General features: G+C 41.8%; 1 protein-coding gene across 1 annotated transcript in view; it reads right to left on the reverse strand.

The window, feature by feature from the left end:
- Positions 1-1,781, reverse strand: part of LOC101847901 — a gene marked incomplete in the record, with an annotated part of 46,908 nt that overhangs the window by 17,428 nt on the left and 27,699 nt on the right. The window contains 1 exon segment of the mRNA XM_005107211.3: positions 431-582. Within this exon segment, the coding sequence (XP_005107268.2) occupies positions 431-582 (152 nt within the window).

Genomic DNA, 1,781 nt, shown 5'->3' on the forward strand with positions numbered 1-1,781 from the left:
AGAGAGAGAGAGAGATAGAGAGAGAGAGAGTAAGACAGTCAGTCAGAATCAACAGTCAGAATGTAATAGAGTAGGACCTGCAATTGGCAGCCTCCTATCACCGCCAGTCTCACATACCTGTGTTTTTGAATTTCATTCTGTGAGATAATGTCACATACATACTATCGTTTTTAAATATCGCTATCAGAAATAAAGCCATGCCTACCTGTGGCTCTGAATTTCACTCTCCTAAACAAAGCCATGCATACAAAGACTTGTATTTCTAAAGTCATTTCACTCTATGAAACATAGTCTCACATACTTGTCTTTCTGACTTTCGCTCTATAAAACAAAGCAGCACATACTTGTTTTTCTAAATTTCTCTTCATAAAACAAAGAAATACATTCCAGTCTTTCTGTATTTCGCGCTTTGAAACAAAGCCACGCATACCTGTCTTTCTCAGGGCGTTTGTTTCCAAGACCTTGACCAGGAAGGTACTGTCACACTCGTCTCCATTGCTCACTTCGGCAACGACACTGAGGTACAGAGTTTCATTCCCATTTTCTAGATAGATCACTGTGGGCTTCCCATCCGTAGCCACACTGAAATGAGTATCATTTTGTTTGTCACCATTAAGAAATTTTATGAGGAGATCAGTCATGTGCACATTTTGAAGTCGTTATTGCTCTGGAGAGCTCCATATTTAGACGTTTTGAACGAGAGTGTCTGATAATTGTGAAATGATATAGGTTTAACGTCCCTATCAGCACTATTAGGAGGCGGGACCTCCGAGTCCATCTTCAGAAGGGCAGAGCCAAATGGGACATTCGTGCGCAAAGTGCTTTTCCAAAGGTGACGCTCGATCCCCCGAACCCGCAGTCTCACAATTACGGTTCCGGTAGCCTAACCACGAGGCCACCCTAGAGTGTTTAACGACGTGGTGCATCGTTGCCAAGACTGTACACAGTGGCAAGTTTCTATTTTGCTTATATTTGACCCTTATTTCTGTTACCTTATATTACCTCTAATAGAGAAGCTGTCCTTAAATCCCCCATTAGAGTATTACTATGTCAAAGTTAGAGGTCGTGCTCTCTTGTTGCTTGTGAAAGGAGAAATCTCTTTTTTACTTCTGGCAAAAAGGCAATTTTCTTTCATGTTGGATTTGGGGATAGGGGTGGGGGGCGTGGGAGAGGGGTGCATTTGCCAATGTCGTACCTACCTTGAAAAGTCAGCAAAGGCTGAGTTGGGTTGTGTGATCTTGAATGATCCAAAGATGTTCACGTTCCCTAACGCAGGGTGCATCTGGTTAAAAAAAAACCCAGCAAACAATAGAGTGTACTATGGTCATAAAGGTCAAGTTGTTTTTTTTCACGGCGACCTGCCCCAATCCGGTAAGGTGAACAATTCACACGACAGCCGAGAAAAAAAAAATATATTCAAGATGATAAACTCTTGAAATCCTTTAAAATGTGCTGTCTAAATCGAGCTAGCTCAAAAAGTAACTATCGCCATCATCTCATGAATTTGTGATGGGCATGAGTTAGTCTTCGCTATTGCACACAGAACGCGTGATGTTAGCTGCTGAGTGGGAAACTTTATTTTTACGAGTGAGTGTTCTTTTCTGAAAATTCAATATCTCTGTCTGTCGTCGACTGTGATACTGCATCCCACACAGCTCGCCTCCAACATGACACAGATCAAACATTGAGGGCATATATCATTTACATCCATAGTAAATAAATATTTTCGAATCAGAGACGTCCCCTATGTAATGGCTAGAATCATAGCATGCAAACCCCCC

Source organism: Aplysia californica, unplaced genomic scaffold (genome assembly GCF_000002075.1).
Source record: "Aplysia californica isolate F4 #8 unplaced genomic scaffold, AplCal3.0 scaffold00585, whole genome shotgun sequence".
Taxonomy (NCBI): domain Eukaryota; kingdom Metazoa; phylum Mollusca; class Gastropoda; order Aplysiida; family Aplysiidae; genus Aplysia; species Aplysia californica.